We start from the raw sequence: 17,492 nt of genomic DNA on the forward strand, positions 1-17,492 counted from the left end.
GTAACTTGCCCCATCCTCTTCTGGGGACAGTCCACACAACGTGGTAGTTGGCTTTTAGGAACAGTGTTTCTTTGTAATGCCCTACCTGAGAAAGACAGCATGACCACTTAATCATCAAAATCTTCAGTAAGGGGAAAACTGAAATTCTTTCAATGAAAATATTTGACTTTATACATTCTTAAAGTGGGATTTCTAAAATATTTGCAAGCATATATGTTAAGTCTACTGACTAGTTTAAATACAAGTTTAAAGTCCTACTTAGACATTTGTCTAGGAAAATAAATTCTGTATGAAATTAAGAGTTTTCTTTCCAAATAACTAGTAAGTATATAAGCAAGGTTAAAAAAAGGACTGCCAAATGTTGCTGCTACTTTAGCCACCAAGCACCATAATGATATTAAGCTGCAAAATATTTGTTATTATTCGGTAGATAATAGTTTGCAGAGACAGATTAAGCAGAAGATGGTTTCTTTCCAACAAACTGTAAATGAGACCAAAGTTTATCTAGGTTTTTGGGAAGATTAATTTTCATCTCCTGAAGCAGCATAATTCTGAAATTCCATAACTATGAAGTTTTAGTGCAAGCTTTCATTGGCATAGTCTCAGACTTGTTTTGATTTTGATTTTATACTCCTCAGTATTTTTTAATTTGCATAGTTAATAAATATTTCCCTTTTTGTTTATGAAAGTCTGATGTAGACAAAAAAAACAGTTCAAGTATTGCTTATAACTGTAAGAGGTTCTTGGTTTTCCTTTTCCCTTGAAGTCCTTACCCTGCTTGCTGTCACTCTGAAAATGCTTCCTTTTCCCTTCCCTCTCCACGCATACACGTACCTATTTAAAATGTAGAGTAAAAGAGTGCTGCCTTTACATAACACAAATGTTTTCCTTGGGAGGAGGATTATTCCAGTGAAATTCATGATGTGAACATCAAGGGTTTTCATTTTGCTGGCTTCAGGCACATGGTTGGAAAAACTTTAACAGACAACCCTAAACAAGAAGACTTTAAACTTGGAAGTTGAAGGAGGCTGCTAGGAAAAATGAGGGACCACTGTTGATTCCAGTAGGCAACAGTTCTCATTGGTACGTTACTGCAGGATAAAAATGTGGCTGATTTAAGACTCTAAATAATATTGAATTTTTCAGTTCCTTCTATTTCTGCTTTAAAAAAAATGTTCACTGCGTGGTTGTGCAAGCAAATATGAGTGTTTATGTTATTGATATTTTGAAGATGATGTTTGTAGCTTTGAGAACTAAGCATTCCTGAATTTTGGCATCTAGGTATGAACAGTAACACCTCCCCACCCCTTTCAATCCAGAGATTGGTCATAAGAGCTAAGACTTTATAAGAAAAACCAAAGGAGTGTTGTGCTCAGATTGCGTTAGTTATTCAACAGATAAGAGGCTGTTAGTTCACTGTATGTTACTTTGAAACTCGGAGCTTGTTTCTGGTGGGCTGGCTACTTTTGAAAAAGCAGTATTGCCCTTTTCCCCCCCACCCCTTTTCTTAACTGTCTTTCCCATCTTTTTCATCTTTCCCCCTGTGAGAAACACAGAGAACTGTTGGAAGAATGAGGAAAAAGCATCTGACTCAACCAAAATGTTTACATCAACACATACCAGTAATTTTTGTTGAGCTGCTCACAGGAAAATGTAATTAAAAAAAGCAACAAACAAACAAAAAACACCACAACAAAGAAAAAACTAAGTCCAATTTTAATAAAATCCAGTAGCAAGGCACTTCAGGATAACTACATAGGAACGATCATCCTTTCTTCTGTCTTGACAACTTCACTGGGGAAGGGAAAACAGCACTCGGTGTACTTGAGCATTCATACTCATAGCATAGAGACGTGTGTGTGTGCATGCATATGTAAACACTGCCTGGCTCTGTCATCATGTTTCAGAATTTTTTGCTGCAATTAGAAACCGCCTCAGATCGTTCACTGCTGAAGTGTCAGGTTTTTGTTTCACAGTCAAATCCTGAAATAATGACTGTAAAATTTACTTCCACAAAGCCCTGAGACATGCAAAAAGATGCTGTGATTGCAGGAAAATGATGCTGTTTTCATTGTGGTCTTGTGTGTGTGGGGTGGGGTAGGGGTGATGTGGGCTAGGGATGGATATGGAATAACACGAATGCCTCTGACAGACTAAAAGGCTGTTCCTGATTGTAAATGCAGCTGGTAAACACGAGTCTATTTTTGTCCTTTAGTCACTCTTCAGTTCTGGTAGACATTCACAGAAAGCACCAAGCCCTCAATTATTACAAAGCCTACTCTCCAGCTGTTAAGCAAAGGCAGTGCTGTGTCTCTTTCAGCTGTGTCCAATAAATGCTGTATAGGAGACTGCAAAATTAGGCAGCTGTGCAATTAGCGCATGTCATTAAGAAATCTGGGTGGGGGTCCAAAAAAAACACACCCCAACAACAACCAAAGAAACCGAGACCAAACAAAAGCGAAATGGCCTTTTACTGAGCATGTGAAGAGCAACAAATGAAGCCCTGAAGTTGGAGTAGAAATATTGTGTTCTGCTCACACGTCTGGCTGCCGGTCCTACAGTGGTAATGGTGGGGTTGTGGGGTTGGTAAAACTACACTCAGCAACAGCAATCTAGTCAACTCTATGTCCAGCTTTTTTATTTATGTCCACAACAATGGCAAAATCCTTACAAGTGTTGAAGGCAGAATTACCCAGTAGCTTCATGTCCCAGACTGCATTATGCAGAAGCTGTCCCTGTCATCCAAGCGATGATACAATTCGAGTGCTGACTAGGTTCAATGGTAAGGTTTTCTCTTCCCGCTGTTTCTCATTTAAAAACACCAATACAGATACAGCTTGATAGAGTTTTAGCTAGAAGAATAAAAGGAAACTCAAGTTTCAGATGGGCATTGTGGGTTATGTATTACCACGGAGGATTTCCTTCTATGGAAAATTGTGTTGCTTGGTCTTGGGATACCACGCGCAGAATAGTGGATGTTATTTATGAAAGAAAATGGCAGTCTAAGCAATCTCTTTTTGTGTTTCAAATTTTAAAGTACCTTCAAGGTCTGGACTTTAGCTTCAGTTTTTATGCATGAAGCAATCTCTAAAAATTTGGGTTCATAAACGGGGTTAAACACGTAGATCTCCTACCTTTCTGTCTTCTTCCCTTTTTTTATTCCTCCCCCTCACCCCACAGGCAGCAGTATCACCAGCAGGGCCGGTAATGTATTGCTGCACAAATGAGAAGCGACAGCTGCTTTGTCTGGGAATCTGTAGCTAAGTAAGAGCTACGCTTTTAGATACGCTGAAGTTTAGACATCTCAGTATTGCAATCCTTCAACGTGTACTTTTGCCATATGTGTGAAGCTGCTGCAGCTGATGACACATTTGAAGATGGTTGAAAGATGTTTGCATTACGCGTTCTTCAAACTGTCTGATCTTGTATTTTCTCTTGTAGTTGTCTTCACACATGGCTAGTTTACTGATTGTGAAAGAGGCAGAAGGAACGTAGGAACCAACCTTAGTATTTTTTTTTTTTTGTCACTGGCCTGCAGGATGAAGATGGTGATAATCTGGGTGACAGCATGCTGGTTTGTAACCGAGTGCACACAGAAATAAATGCATCTCCTTAAGCCTTAGGGACTATTTGAAAGGGAGGAGGCAGAATGGGTTAGTTGGTGAATGGTCATTAAAATGAAGTGTTTGGATAGTTGAACTTTTCCATCACTGGTATGGTAATACAATGGTCTGGTCTCATTTTGATCTGAGTGTGTGTCAGATTGATGGCCAATTTGTTTAAGACACTTAGCGTTCTGTACCCAGGGAATCCTGAACTGTGAAAACACATTTATGTAAAATTCTTCCCTTCCCCTTTTGTAAAAATATTCCATTTTAGCTTTTAAAATAAATTCACAAAACTATAATATTCTCAGAAAAAGACTATATCAGTTCGCTTTGCTAATGCATTATTAGATGGGCCTACGGTATCTCATGTTTAACAAACAGTGAAGGGGAGTAAAGCTTGTGTTTCCTTACGTTTACTTTTCTAGAAATTGTGAATTTCAGCATTTCCCTGCCCCTGACAAGAGGCATGGTAAAAGGGTTCATTGCACTTCAAGTGGAAAAATATGAAGTAATACTTTACCATATATTTTAGTGCATTTTTTTTGAAAGAGTAGAAATTACCTCTAAGCAAATCTACAGTAATAATTTGTGTCTAGAACCTAGAATAAATTGTTTCTGGGTTTTAGAAACTGACTACTAAGTTGTTGTCTTTTCTTGGTGGGTCTGTAAATTAAATTACTGTGTAATACTGGAAGGATGAGTCCAAGAATATCAAGTATACAGCCAGTGACAGCTTCATACAGATGATAGAGCAAGAAATGTGATAGTAAGAAAATACCATTCATCTAGTCACCTAGAAAAATGATGCGTAGTGAAAGTGTGATACATAATGAAAGCTTAAAATAGACTTGGTGCTTTTGCAGAATAAATATCTCGTACTGTTGTGATGTTACTCTGTCTGGATAGTGATGGTATGGTCACATGCATGGATAGTAAAGTTGTTTCCAAAACACTGAAGAAAAAAATAATTGCAAGGCTTCATTAAAAGAAAACAAAATGTCTTTTAATGTTTAGGCTTACCTTTTGTTCATCTTTTCCAGGTTGCAGTAGTAAAACTGAAAAATGCAGATAAGGTTTTTGCCATGAAGATACTTAATAAGTGGGAGATGCTGAAGAGAGCTGAAGTAAGATAACATTTTTTTCTATAATCACATCCCCTCTTACTCTAAGGAATTGTTACTTCTTTTTCCATGAGAAGACTCTGGGTATATTTGAATTGAGGAGATGCTTCAGTACTTATTGGCAATATGAAGATTAATGTCAAAATAAGTTTAAAGCAGTTCATGGGAAGGGTTAAGTGGCATGGTGACTCGATTTAGGTGGGGCTGAATGTTTTATACAGTACACCGTTGCTGTAATTGGCCAAGAATTATGCACTATACAAGCAACCTTATAGTGTATTTATTTCAGTAGTCTTTAGCAAGTATATTTTCTGTGGTATAAGGAAATTACTGAGCTTTAACTCACCATGTGTGTTAGTTTGTCAGTATTTAGAATTTAGTTAAGGTCCAATTTTCTTATTGAAAAATTAGAGAGATAAAAGTTGCAAATTTGAGAGCATGTTTCATAAAAATGTCCCATTTGCAAAAATCAGTGACAGAAAGTTCATTGCTAAAGCACAAATCCATTTTGTGTTCTGAAAAAACTCTTTTGCTGGTGCTGCTTTACTTTGGGTTCCTACTTGTATTGTATCATTTCACCTTTCATTGAATCCACAGTACCTTTCCATGGATTCCTGTGGAAAGAAAAAAAAATGCAGTCTCGCATGAGGATTGGTATATTTGTTTTAAATGGAACATGTATCTAACTCTTTAATTTATTTGAACTTCTTAATCTTTGCATGCTAAAAACAAACGACCTAAAGTAGACTCCTAAAACTAAAACTCAGTAAAATCAACAAAGTTGTTTGACCATGGTCTCTTCTTTAGTTTGGACAGTGCAAGCAGTATGTTGGCTGCCTCAGGGCTGCCTTCAATCCATTCTCTGCACAGCTTGTATTTGTGTTGGGGATTGCTCTGACCCAGGTGCAGGACCTCACACTTGGTCTTGTTGAACTTCACGAGGTTTGCGTGGGCCCACCTCTCAAGCCTGTGAAGGTCTGTCTGGATGGCATCCTTTCCTTCCAGTGTGTGGACTGCACCACGCATCTTGGAGTTGTAAGCAAACTTGCTGAAGCTGCACTTGATCCCACTGTCCATGTCACCAACAAAGATGGTAAATAGTGCCAGTCCTAATTACAGACTCCTGAGGAGCTCCACTTGGACACTGAGCCGTTGACCCACAACTCTTAGAAGTGACCATCTAGCCTTACCCACTGAGTGGTCCATCCATTAAATCCATATTTCTCCAATTTAGAGAAAAGGGTATAATGTGGGTCAGTGTCAAGTGCTTTGCACAAGTCCAGGTAGATGATGTCTGTTGTCCTTCCTCTATAGTTCCCCTAGAACTCTTCTGATACCTAATTTTTCATAGATTTTGGCATGTTTGGAGATTGTAGGAAATGACTTCTTAACTGAGATTTGAATTTGTTTTCCAAATGTGATGTTAAAAATTAAATAGCCAGATTGCAAAACGTTTGCTTTTGTTTATTTTATTTAAAGCCTATAATAATTATTTTTCTCCCCTTCAGACAGCATGTTTTCGAGAAGAGAGAGATGTATTAGTGAATGGAGATAACCAGTGGATCACAACGTTACATTATGCATTCCAGGATGAAAACTATTTAGTGAGTGTTGCTCTTAAGTATATATGAATAGAAATTCAGATTCTTAGTTGTGGTATGAGAGACAAACATAGCTCATTAATTGTGTATTCTGAACCTTGTGAGCGCCTATAAGTTTGTGCATAAGATAATGAAGGATGGAGGGTGGTCACACACTTAAACTTTAGCAATTACTATCTCAGGAATGCAATTTTGTTTTCTAAACTGTTTTGCATTTATTGATAAGTTTCTGAATTTATTGATAAACTTGGATCTATCTGCACTTCCTTTTATAATTTGCACCTCTAGCTTAATTGGATTAATAAAAGCATGTTTACTGACATAAGCTTTCTATTTATGTGATTAACATTGCTGATTGGAGCTTTACAGTTAAAATATGGAATTGTCTGATTTTTGAAATAACAATTCATTTTGATTGGTCTTTGCTTTTTTGAAGATTTAAAACCACTAAGATGTAATAAAACAAATGTTCTTCCAACAAGGAAGAATGCCACTAAGTCTTAATAAGTAAGATTGGAAGCTGTAGCTGTAGATGAAAGTATCTCTTTAATATTCGATGTTGCTTATTTTTCAAGTATTTTGACAGACTTGCGAAAAGAAGATAATAAGAGAAAACATGTTTTTCTGTGAAATCTTTCTCAACCAAAATATTTTCACTGTGTTATTAAAGTTCTGGTAATACTTATGCCCCTAAAGGTAAACAACTATACATTGATAGATTTTGTTTATTTGGTTTTTATTGCTTTGTGCTTTTGAATCTGTACTGTTAGTAAGTTCTAATGTTTTCTTAAAAATCTAACGTGTAGTCATATTTTTTTTATTTATTACAATAAAAACGTGCTATCAGAATCACGGAGAATTGTAAATTTTTTTGGCCACTATATTGCTTTCTGTTCTGTCAGTTCCCATGCTTTTGGAGATCCATGGATTTTGCTGGAGTTCATGTAGAAACAGGGCTCTGCATTTATGAGCCTAGCTGTTGTCCTAAAAACCTCCCAACCTGTTTCATTCTTCATTAATTTGAACAGTAAATAAGATCTCATGTTTTACGTAATTTTGGTCTTAACTATCAATAGTATTACAAAGAAAATATGATATATTCAGCAGCAGCCTGCTAGAATTTGTTGTAATCTTGCAGGTTTTCCTATTTTTGCTGAGCACTGAGCGGCTTCTGTTCTTTATCTTCTAATGAATCTCCTGTCTGCTAATAGGACATAGTCTTGCAACTTCTCTATATGCTTGCAACTTCTATATATGCTTTTTACTAAAAGAAAATTAAAATAAAATTAAAAAAAATAGTCTTACAAGTCCACACTTGTGGCCCTGGTCCCTGGCACTTCCCAGGGATAGGTTATATGCGGCTTCCTGCCATTTTATACCATCAGTTGTCTTTGCCCGGCTATCGCTGGCCCCTCTGGTGAGACTGTTTGCCTGCTGGCCAGCACCTACACAAATACAACACATGAGGCATAGCCTGAGAGTGTTGGGGCTCAGAAATCCCCTCAGACTCTTCCTGGGACCTCACAAGCCTCGTGCTCTTCTCAGCACAGGAGCTGACTGCCGCTCGCGCTGCCATCACGCAGTTATTAGTGATGGCTTCCTGTGGCTGGCTGCCGTTCTGAACTGGCTGTGCAGTCAGCTCACTCCACTCGACTCTCACCAGGCCCTCTTGAGAGAACGATCTTATTTTAGTTTATTTTTTTTTTTCTCATTTACTTTTCCAGCTGCTGTTCCACAATTAAAATAAAAAAGATACTCATTGTGAGCTCCTACTTTTCTTTCCAGTCATTTTGACCATGTCTGTAAAGGACGTGGGGGTTCATTCTGTCATAATACAGTAAAACGGAGCAGGATTGTGAGCTCTTTTAAGTCTTTGCATCTGATCCAATGGCAGACATGCTTCATTATATGCTTCATTAATAAAGCAGAAATCAAAAGTGTTTACTTCCATGATATCAGTTAGAGAAGGTGACGTCTTCCATCATATGTTGGCAGGTCCTGTATTGTGTGCAGTGCCGATAGTATCTGAATTATGCTATAAGCCACTGGAATTCTCTCCCTTTTTGCTTTAATCTATGAGTAGTCTAAAAAAAATTTTACTTTCCAAAATCATTTATATAATAGGAAAAGAAGATGGTAAGTAGAAGGGAAGGGGAAACCTGGAATATTGTATTTCCTAAATGAGATCCCTAATTAACAGAGGTTATCATAGGTGTGTGCTTTAATCCTTTATGCCTTTTGCATTTAGTTGAAGGATACTGTTTTTAAAAGGGCATTTTGAGTATCTAAATATAACTGTTTGATGATGGGACAGTGAATGAAGCTGATAATGTTTTGTCATGAGGCTGACTGTTTGGATACGTATAAATAAGAAAAAATACTCAAGTAGGTTAAATATTTAAATGAGGTTAAAACCGCTACTCTTCTTGGAACATCTGAGCATCTCAGCATTTGTAATGCCCATGATAATTTTTGCAATAAGTTATCTTTCATGTTTCAATTAGTTTTTAAGTCCTAAAATCACTCAATATGTTTTTCTTCCCATTTGTTTTCTCATCATTTCCACTCCGTAGTACCTGGTTATGGATTACTATGTTGGAGGAGACCTGCTTACATTGCTCAGCAAGTTTGAAGACAGACTACCTGAAGATATGGCTCGTTTCTATTTGGCTGAAATGGTGATAGCTATTGATTCTGTTCATCAGCTGCATTATGTCCACAGGTAAGCAATTTGAGCTCCAGATTCCTGTTGGAATTAGGGAGAGTTACTTGGAATGGTAATTCCTATTAAAAAGTTAATGCTAGTAACAAGTATTTGCCATGATAGTAAGCATGGTGGAACATACCTGCCTCCATCTTGTGGTTGTTGAGTATTGTTGATAACCTTGTACCATCTGATCAAAGACATGAATGAGGACATTTATGAATATCCAAATGTGTTTGCTAAATCTTATGCATTGGCACGTGTTAGAGTAAATGATCCATCATTTATAACAGCAAGACTAGAAACCTCTTCCTGAAACGTGACCATTTTTGAACAGGTTTATTTAAGGGTCAGGTTCTATTTCTTAGTTAAATTGGTTCAATCTATAAAAAAGTTGAAAACACACCAACACACCATTGTGTGTTCTGCAGTGGATTCTCCCCTCTCTTCTCCCCCCTCCCTCCCCCCACCATTTTCTTTTGGACTTGATCAAATTATCTTTAAAACAAAGTGATAACATTTTTCTAAATAGGTACTTAAATTGTGGTACTTTATATTTACATTGGTATATCAGAAAATAATATATTTTGTTCAAAGGAAAATGTTATGTTATTCGTGTCTAGCATATTTGGAGGCCATAATTGCTTTTTCCATAAGGCTCGCATCATCTTTTCTTTAGTGCGTCATCTCTGCAGAATTCTGTGGTGATTCTTGTGTGCAGAGCAAAGATTACCTTATAAGAGGCTAAAATTTTAAATATACTCTGAATAAATTTATTTTGTTCTGGCAGAAACCAGGAGAATAACTCACAATTGTTTAAGCTGGTTCATTAACCAGGCAGAATGAACTCTTCTGATATGTCCATTTATTCTCCTTAATCAGAGTCTGTACTGGCCATTCCTTCTTTTCCTGTTCTCATTTGTCTGATTGGTGTTACTTTGTGTTTTTTTTTTTTTTGGTGTGTGTGTTTTGTTAGTTTGTTTTTGTCCAAAAGATGTATTGTAGTTGACTTTGGTTTGTTACTGAGTTGTGTTTTCTCTCCTTTGAGATTGTGGCTTTTCACGAAAGAGCTATAATTAGAATGCTTTAATATGGGATGGTGCTAAACTGCAAATTGCTCTGCTGGAATATTTTGAAGTCTGCTAGTTCTGTTGAAGAACTGGTGACCTGATAAAGAGTTCTTTGTGATAATGCCTTGTGGAAAAGCCTAAGCAGAATATTTTCCCTCGAGTTTTTCTTGAATCTTGAACATTTCAAATGTATATTTCTGATAAACCGTTTCTTCAGTTAGAACCTAATGTGAAAGGCTTTTGTATTCAATTTTATTTCGCATCTAGCTTTTAAAATGTGTCTGTGGGTGAACTGTTGAGATACTGTCTCTTCTGTTACCAGGTGAAGTGTACCCCGTGTACTACATACATAGACTGCTATATTTTGTACCTGTGGTAGATATGATACTTCCATCCTCAAATAGTTAATGTCCTCAAGGTGAAATAGGTGTTGGTGTAAAGTTCTGATAGAGTGTTAAGAAGCATTGTGGTTCAAAACAACATACTATTATGCCTGCATATTTATTATTATTGAATGTTTCACAAAAAAAAAAGTCCCTATGAATTCTCAGTCCTTTGTTGCTTCATTTGCAGCTTTGCCAGTGAGGTTCCCATATTTATAAACCAAAAAAATGCCCCTTCAGCACTTGGCACAGGCAGTTGGCATGTTTCATCACTAATACCGTTGTAACACAATGCCTGTTTAAAAGGGAATGTTTTGCAAAAATAAAAAATGTAAAGGGGATTTGAGTATATGTTAGATGATCAGCCTTTGAAATGTGACACATTGCGCTATTAGTAGGATGTTTGCAACTGTTAAAGCAAATGAAAAGAAAAGAAAAGAAAAAAGAAAAGAAAAGAAAACATCTAAATTTCACAAATGCTATTGTAGTGAAAGTTTAGGTGTGGTGGCCACAGCCTTCTTGGGAGCCTGTTGCACACAGAGAAGGACATAGGAGAAGTAGAAGGAAAACACTTAAAAACAAGGGATAATGGTAGTAGTGGTAATTGTAATGAGTAGTCAATATACATCAGGATTTGAGCTGAATTGGAGGTAATGAACTTTTCTTTCAAGTGATTTTTTTTTCCTTTCATACAGTGAGAGAGGCTGTTTTGTTTTCTGTAGTGTTCCAGTTCTTTCAGGATAGATTTTTCACGTTAGCCATACGCTGTTGTACTTCGATGATAGTTTTCCTTTACTCTGAATACTTTAATAGCTTTAAAAAATGTATTTCTGCTCATGCAGTGTGCAACCTTTTGCTCTTTTCAGTTGTTAAACGCTTCTTTGTTTCAGGTTGTTTTGTCAGGGAGCAGTACTGAATGCAGTGGTAGTTGGTGTGCAGACTGCTCTGATGTCACATGCTGCAAGATACTTTTCTTTCCTAAAACACGCTGACCAAACCTCAAATGCAAGCAACCTCAGCATTATGAAACAAAATTGCTTCAATTGTGTTTCAGGTTTTGGAGTTGTAAATTTGAATGCCATTTCTGCACTAGCTCTGTGGGATTATGCGATGAATTGACAATGGAAAGGAGATGAAAATCTACGTATTAGTGGAATTGCACAGAAAAATTGCTTTTGAAGCTGTCTCCTGATACCTAATGAACCAAGGGGAAAAGTAGCTAGCTGAAAATAACATCAGCACTGGGATATTCTTTTTTTTTTTTTTTTTTTTTTACTCTGGTTTTTAAATAAATAGTTTAAATAAATCATAATGTTTTTGAGATAAAGTCAATCGTAACATGAAACATTGATAATTATTAATTTCTGATCAATTAATTTCTGCGAACAGATCATGTAGTAATTTACTTGATAGTTAAACGATGGCTTAGGATGTTAAAACAGCGTTTTCTTTAATGTATTTCTTAGCTTTTCCTGTTGTGATAAATTCACCAGTATTGACATTGCCATAGGACATTGACAGCTCCAAGACTAGTTGTAGAAAGTAACCACATCCAAGTATATGTGCAGGTGTTCACAACAAGATTGAAAGAACTTCAGTGTAGCTCTCACAAGTACAGGACTTCCTTGGGAGTTTCTTTGATAGGTTTCTAACTATCCCTGATACCTTAAATAACTAAGCTGAAATAATGAAATCATGCCTGCTTGTAGGCCAAGGTTAAATATTATCTTGTGCTAGTTTTCTGCAAATTGTAGTGTTGTACAAGGTAATAAGTTACTTTTATTTGGAATCAACATCAATTTGTCTTTTATTTTTACAGATTTGTAGCACCATATTTTGATTTTCATCTGGAAAAAAAAAAAACAAAAACAAACACACCTCAAACTCTACATGCATTAACACTAATTTCAGCTTCAAGGTTTTGTTGTTACTAGGAATGCTTAATTCCTTATGGTATATGTTAAAAGTTTTTATATTTGCATGCACTATCAAATATCCAGATGAATGTTGAAGTAAAACTCTCTCAGCTAGGTAGTTACTCTTACTTTAGGTATATTGACTTACTTCAAATGGAATATTTTTTTCCTACAATGGAGATTTTTTTTTAAACTCAATTCTTATTTGAATGGCAAGGCAGGCTTTCTCTCTGTTTATTTAAAAGTGGAAATCAAGATGGTAAATGCTTATTCTTTCCTAAATCTTTTTAAGTATAAAAGACTTTAGAAGGCTTGGCTGCTACTGGAAGTAATTTTCTAGTTTTCTAGTTGTTACTGTCTTTTAGTGGGAAGTATTTTAGCATCCTAAGTCACCAGAAATTTATTTTTCTTTTCTTTCCATTTTTTTTTGTATCAATATCTGAAATATGTCAGGCTTCACTGGAACATTTGAGCTCTTAAAATGTAGAGCAACTGAATTCTCCGTGGAAGTGACATCCTTTCTGGAAAACACTGAACATAAGGGGATAAATGCACTAGAGGGGTAAAAGTACTGTCTATTCCCTATCAAGCCAGCCTTTGTTTTACTTCTAACAAGTTACTGTGTGTCGTCGCTAAAATTCATCTTAGGGACATTCTTGAAATATTTACTATAGTTAGCTGAAATCCAGGATTTTGGGGGGGATGCATTTCACATTCAACTATAAGTTTCGGTGCCAGCATATCCATTTTTGAGCTGCTGAATGAGTGGTTTTCTGTGTTTTGGGTGTATCCCATCTTTCCCGATCAGTCATTTGCTGAAGTGGAAAATGTGGAGATGGAAAGCACGTCTATGGAGTTAGCTGCATTGCGCATTTGGTCGGAGTTGAGTTGGCACAGCGATGTGCCAAGCGTTCTGGCCTTGGTAAAGTGAGCACTAATTGTGGGTTTGAAAGAGAGCACCAACGTATTTTAAGTGTTTACCAAACTTTGCAGCAGACATAATGTCAAACACACCCATGAAGATGTCCTTACAAAGTGCTGAGAAAGCTAGGAAAATAAGGAAAAGCTAGAAAAATAAGGAAAAAATAACATCAGAGTATTTTGATAGTCTACTTAGAATGCATTGCTTTGAATTTTTGCAGTTCAGTTTTGGATGGAAAACTGCAGGACAGAAAGTTATTTTAGTAAGTATTTGGTAAGCTCATGCTCCTTTGTAAGGTATTTGCTTACAGAGGTAGGAGAGCTCCACGAGTCTGGGCTGTTTCCTCTCCATTTCTTCACCAAGGAGGGGCTGGAAACAAAGGCCATCTCCACAGACTATTGGGCTTTCATTTTGTACCATGACACCCCAAAAATCCCGTAGTACCCCTTCAGGGTAGCACCCAGTCTGTGGTGAGGACTGTGAGGCTAATGTTATTTGACTGGAATGTGTTGATAGGACTTCCTGAGGAGACTGTGATGAACGAGAAGTATTTGAAGTAAAAGACCTGTGTATGTGCAAAGGGCTAGTGGGTCAGGCTGCATGTGCTATCACGTAGAAGTTAAACAGTTTCTTAGTTTTGTGTCTAATGGGATTAATTGAAGTGAAATCTGTGTAATGGATCCATGTGCTAGTATAGGCCCGCATTCTGTGTTACTCGAGTGGAAGGAATTTAGAAACCAGGCCTTAAGTGGTAGTAGTCCTGAGTGGTCCTTTCAGCAGAGGCACTTCTACAAACCTTCAGCTTTTTTTCTCCTGTTGTTCCATTCTCCCCAAGCCCCAAGCTCCTGCTCTGCTGAAACAAAGGGCTGTGGGGCTGTGCAGCGTGCTGAATGAGGACATCAGTCCAAGCTGTAAGTAACATTGCATTGTAATCTGGGTCAATCCTCCGCTCTCTCTGATAGAGAAAGAGAATAGGAGGGAATCATTTTAAGCTGGACTTGCCAGTAAAATCTGTGATAACGCTACAACTCTTTTCTGTACAACCAAAGAGTGCTACTCAAGATACCTGAAGATTTGTTGAATTTTAAGATTTAAAAAAAAAAAAAAAAAAGGACACATAAAGATCCTGGAGCTAGAGTATCTTAAAGGTAGTTATTTGAAATGTACATAGCTGCAGAACCCCCAGAAATAAACCTTTCCCCTTCCATGTGTGATATTTACCTGCTAAGGAAGGACATTTGTGGTTATTACCAGTTGAGGAAGGCCAGTAATGCAAGGAGCTTATCTCTCTGTTGTTGTTGGTTTTTATTTCTGTTTTGTTTTGTTTTTCTGATGAGCGCCCATAGGTCTTTTAGCTTGACAATTATGCCTTTATTAGAGGAAAAGACTCATACAAAAATCAGAAATGTTTAGATGAAGATTTTTTCTTTTTTTAATGTAGATTAGTATATCTTCTGGTTGCAGTTGCTTCAAAGTCAAAGTGTATAAAACCCTGATAAAAGTGAAAATGAGAGAGATGGACAGAAAATAAAGTTGGATTGAAAATGGTCCTTTTTAACTTTGTGTCTTAATGGTAAAATTCTTAAAGCCAAATTTCTTCCACTGAATTACTCCATATTAAAAAGCAAACAAACAAAACCTGAAAACCTTGCCTTCCAAGTAGTAATGTTTATAGCAAGGCTCAGTGATTACCAAGTGGTGGAACTTCCCAAGAGATACTGCTTACTACCTTTAGCATAAAAATTTATTTGACCTTTGTGGTATTTGCAGAAGAAAACTGTCTGCGATAGAATTAACGTAGCTCTAATTTGAGGTCTGTTTCAGTGTCTTACAAAGATGGAGGTGTTTTCAGAATTTGATAAACTTCTTTTGAAGGCAAAGATTTCTGTTGGTAAGCTGTACATGTAGAGAGAGAGAAAAAAGCTGTAATTTTACACTCATTCTTTTCTGAGTATTTCTGACCTAGAAATATTTTCTACACCTACATGCTGTGATATCCAGAATCAACAGCAGGAAAGTAGGACAAAAACATTTTTCTTGATTCTGAATTTTTAGTCCTGGTGACTGTGTTTTGGAGGGTGTAATTAATTCATTGCTTGGTGACTTAGGATATAGATTTAGTGACTAATGTTGTCAGTTATTTTGTCCTTGGTTAGAAAGCTAAGAATGATGCAGGCAGAAATGAGGATGGCAGTTGTGTGATGGAGGGAGTCTTCCTTATTCTCAAGTCTTTTGTTTTATTAGAAGTAGACTAACTGCCTCATCTTTTGTATTCTACAAACTTTCTATTTTGTTTTTGTCTCTTTTTGTGAGCACGGTATTTATTTCATACTATCTCCTTTCACAGTGTCTTGAATTTTCATTTACTAATACTCTATGCGGTATCCTTCTTTACCTTCTCTTCTAAGTAAATGAAAATATCCTTGCATGAAGTCTGATTCTTGAAATGGCATTTAAGGAAGAATTGGTCCAAATAACCTTATGTACATTGATGCTGTTCTACAGTAAGCGTTTCCCTGATGGTACATTTTCAGAAGAGCTGTTCTTTTGTTAGAAGATTCTACCCCAAGCTCCTTTGCAATAATGACAAACTGTTACTAGCTTTTAACTTCTTACTTGAGGAAAAAATAGGTCACTTAAGATCCTGCAAATTAGAACACTGTTTACAAAGCAAATGCTTGAGTGTGGTCATGCTTCGTTCAGTTGTGGACGGCTTCATGGCTGGGGTTAGGGAAGCAGGAACGTGTGGAGTTTTATCTGAAAAGTTGTATAAAAACCTTTATTGATTCAGGTGCTGTGATGTTCACGCTGTTCAGGATTTCTTTATTAGCTCTTGGGGGATATCCTTAACATTTCCACATGCAGTAGGAAATAGTGGTATTACTGCCATTGTAACTCACTGATTTTCAATAAATTCAATTCAATTTCAGTAGATCAGCATGACCTGCTGAGTTCCAGCACTAAACCGTCTCCCTTAGTGCCATGTCCACACCTCTCTTCAATACCTCCAGGGGTGGGGAGTCCTTCGCTTCCTTGGGCAGCCCATTCCAATACCTGGCTACCCTCTCTGTGAAGAAATTCTTCCTAATGTGCGATCTAACCCTCCCTGCCACAATTTGAGACCGTTTCCCTGTGTTTCCATTCAAATATCAATGTGTTTGTTTGTTGTTGTTTGTTTTTTTTTTTATATATTATTATATAGAAGAAATTAAATGCCAGGCATTTACTACTACACTATAGCAGGACAGAACTACTACATGTCCTAGTACTATGTAGGCTGTATACTCTTCAGCTCCAGACACATGAGAAGAAAGAAGATAATTTAGGTAGACATTTTAGGCAGCTTTTTCATATATTGAAGGAATCAAATATCCAGTTGTTTATATTTTTTGTAACAGATCATCTGAAGTTGAGTACTAAAATTTCAATATTTAAACAGCGTCCTTTGCTTTCCAATATTTTTCGTTAAATCAGTGAAAACAACAACAAAAAAATAGCATTAGGCATGTATGTAACTCTGCGAACTTTTGCAGGAAGTATTGTTTTCTCAGAATGTTTTGGTAATGATGTTGATAATGTTGAGAACTGTGGAAAAACTTTTCTGTTGTTAAAATAGACACCCTGCTGGAAGCTGTGTGGCTGGTGACACGAGAAAACCCCTTTCTGCTTAGAGCTGAGGCACAGGCACCAATTATGAATGATCTTTGACTCCATGCTTTTGAAAGTAAGAAAAGTCTTCCAGGATGTTTAGTTTGTAATTATTAAGATGTGTTGTTTTATACTCAGACTTGTACCTGAAGCAGTTCAGATACATCACATATGTCCGAGGAAGGCTTTTGATTAGCTCTGCTTACGTGCAGTTTTAATAAGTTTAAGTCCTGAACTGCTGTTCCCTGTTCTAAAGAATTTGTGCTTCAATTTATTTTCCAGAGAGAGGAAAGCAGTGCCTGAGTCTCAGCCAGAGAAGAATGATTAATACAGACATTAATCAAGTCCCATAAGTTAAAATATCAATCCACTCTATAAAAAACAAATGTCAAAACTAGCTAAACCTACTTGTGTATTTCAGAACTGGCATGAACTTTCTGTAACGTTACATATAAACAAGGACTTACTGCCATTCTCCTTTGTAGCCCATAGGTGCACAGTAGACATCTAACTCCACTT

At 36.8% G+C, this 17,492-nt stretch overlaps 1 protein-coding gene across 5 annotated transcripts in view; it reads left to right on the forward strand.

The window, feature by feature from the left end:
* Window positions 1-17,492, forward strand: part of CDC42BPA (CDC42 binding protein kinase alpha) — a 150,023-nt gene that overhangs the window by 44,367 nt on the left and 88,164 nt on the right. For all 5 annotated transcript variants that reach the window (XM_084284371.1, XM_084284372.1, XM_084284373.1 and 2 more), the window contains exons 4-6: window positions 4,649-4,732; window positions 6,238-6,333; window positions 8,904-9,052. In XM_084284371.1, coding sequence (XP_084140497.1) covers window positions 4,649-4,732; window positions 6,238-6,333; window positions 8,904-9,052 — 329 coding nt within the window. The remainder of the gene's footprint in view (window positions 1-4,648; window positions 4,733-6,237; window positions 6,334-8,903; window positions 9,053-17,492) is intronic.

This window comes from Netta rufina (genome assembly GCF_964035555.1).
Source record: "Netta rufina genome assembly, chromosome: 3".
NCBI lineage: Eukaryota > Metazoa > Chordata > Aves > Anseriformes > Anatidae > Netta > Netta rufina.